General features: G+C 40.7%; 1 protein-coding gene across 1 annotated transcript; it reads left to right on the plus strand.

Annotated features, from left to right (window-relative positions):
* Positions 1-589: 589 nt before the first annotated feature.
* On the plus strand, positions 590-1212 carry LOC115970283 (clumping factor B-like). Its single transcript, XM_031089939.1, has 2 exons — positions 590-840; positions 903-1212. Exons 1-2 carry the CDS (start codon positions 590-592, stop codon positions 1210-1212), a joined length of 561 nt encoding a protein of 186 aa, XP_030945799.1.
* The last annotated feature ends 1230 nt before the right edge of the window (positions 1213-2442 follow it).

Genomic DNA, 2442 nt, shown 5'->3' on the forward strand with positions numbered 1-2442 from the left:
AGTAGAAGAGAGGTTTTACGAACTATAACATTAGAACTCACTATAGGACCAATTTTCAAGAAGGTGGAGTTTCAAGTCCTTAACATAGTCTCATGCTTCAATATGCTCCTTGGGCGACCATGGATCCAAGACACAGAGGTTGTACCTTCCTCTCTATACCAAAAGGTTCGGTTTCCACATGAAGGAGCTATTATGACCATATATGGTGATACTTTGACAGTGCCTAAGCCTATTTTCGGTATAGATTCTAAGAAAGAGCCATTGACCTTGGATGGCTTTAAGATTGAAAGGCCTAGCTTTGAAAGGAGAGAAGAAGAGGTGGAGAAGATCCCGATGGACTTTGCTCCCTACTGTAACAACAATGTGGTATCAAAGATGAGGAGAATGAACTACCTTCCAGGGATGAACTTGGGGAGAAATGTGAAGAAGCCTACTGTTCAGGTCCCGATAATTCCTACTACCACACCACCTTTTGGGCTAGGCTATAAGCCCATTGATGATGATTTGTTAGAGATGGAAGTGAGAAAGATGGCCTGAGCCAATAAAAGGACTCTCTTGTCCTCTAGAACCTCTGAAGCCCTATACTTCTATGTTGAATGGGAAATTTGTAAAAGCTAGAGAAAGTCAACACTATTGGGGATTCCCTGAACCGAGATTTGATCCTGTGACAAGGACAATGGTGCCTGGGTTTGAAATACTACTTGATTGCAACAACAACGTTCCAAGATTGAAGAAAGAAGATACAACTTGGGTCCCTACTGATTGGGCTAATTACATGGACCCTGATGCCATGACTACACTTCTTGGAGATCCTATTTGCAATATAGAAGAAGAAGAAGAGTACTGGGAGGCTTGCTAGCATGCATTAAAAAGCCCATATGAACTAAGAGCCAATGATGAAGACGAGGAAGGGGAGCAGCCCCTAGTGATGATGAGCATGGAAGTGATGACAAGAATGATAGTAGTAGTGATAGCAGCAGCAGTGACACTAGACATGATGATGATGACAACAACACCGATAGTAAGAGTAATAGCAACAAGGATTATGATAGCCCATACAGTAGCAATGATTGGGGTGAACCCCTTAGTGATAGAGAAGATGAAGACGTAGATCTTTTTTATGAAGAATATGATAATGATGTGGACTACTATGATGAAAATATTGAAGATGACGCCAAAGCTAACAGGTGGAGTGACACTGATAATGACTAATACAGGCTAATAAATGTATTAGAAGATGCAAGAGGGGAGGTTGGACAACTTAATGATGTGGACTATGATGATTACCCCTATGGGCATCTCTTAGCTTGGAGTTGTATCACTGATGTTAGCTTAAGGTCTGGTCCTTGATGTGACAAGCATGGAAGAGAGATTCTAGAATTAGGGTTATATTATGATTCTGAACCAAGCTCACCTACCCCACATACCGAAGATGAGGATGACATAGATGCTAGGTTGGCCGCTCTAGACCAAAAATTGATGGTCCACGGTCTTAGAATCATGACACTTGAAAATGCTGAATGTAGCAATGAGAGGATGGAAGGAGGTGAGTTAGAGCATCTCCCTCAACACACCCACTTGGGCAACAAAGGGAAGTAAGATTTGTTTGACAAGTGGATGGATAGCATAGAACACCTTGATGCTTTTGTGACTAACAAGCTTACAGACATAGAGATTGACAGAGAAGCCATGGATTATTTGGATGAAGATCCCACAGTACTGGTGCTGAAGGAAAAAGGAACGTCTTAGGAGCCACTTGCCATCATTGAAGCCATTACTGAGTCAAAGAACTGGGCATGGGAGGGAGCCGCCCACCCCATGGAGGACTCCGTGAAGAAGATCAAGATTGTCAAGTTAATCACTCTTACCAAAAAGATCAACACCGTCAAGCTAGTCATCCTTGCCAAGAACATTGTCTCTATCCTTATTGAGTCTATTTCTGCTAGTATTTCTATTCTTGTTAAGTCTATTTGTGATAGTTCTTAAGTTGAGTTTGATGTAGTTAAGTCTATTGAGTCTGTTGAGAACTTTTTTCCTCTTAATATGATTTCTGATTTTGCTTTTTTGTTGGCTTTGAATGTCTCTATATCTGAAATTGGTAAAGAAACTCTTAATAATAAGGAATTAAAACATGGACACCTAGAACCCATAAAAGATGAAACTGAATCCATTAACCCGGGAACTGATGATGAACCTAAGATGATACAAGTGGGCAATACCTTAACCACTTCTAAGAAAGATGCATTAATGGCACCCTTGACAAAATTCAAAGAGGTCTTTGCGTGGTCATATGAAGACATGCTTGGGATTGATATAGATATGGTATAGCATTGCATTCCAACAGATCCAACCATGAAGCAAGTCAAGCAGAACTTAAGAAGAATGAAGCCAAAATGGACTCTCAAGATCAAGGAAGAAGTTGAGAAACAGTACAATGCAGAA

The sequence above is a fragment of the Quercus lobata genome, chromosome 12 (assembly GCF_001633185.2).
Source record: "Quercus lobata isolate SW786 chromosome 12, ValleyOak3.0 Primary Assembly, whole genome shotgun sequence".
In the NCBI taxonomy this organism is placed as follows: Eukaryota; Viridiplantae; Streptophyta; class Magnoliopsida; order Fagales; family Fagaceae; genus Quercus; species Quercus lobata.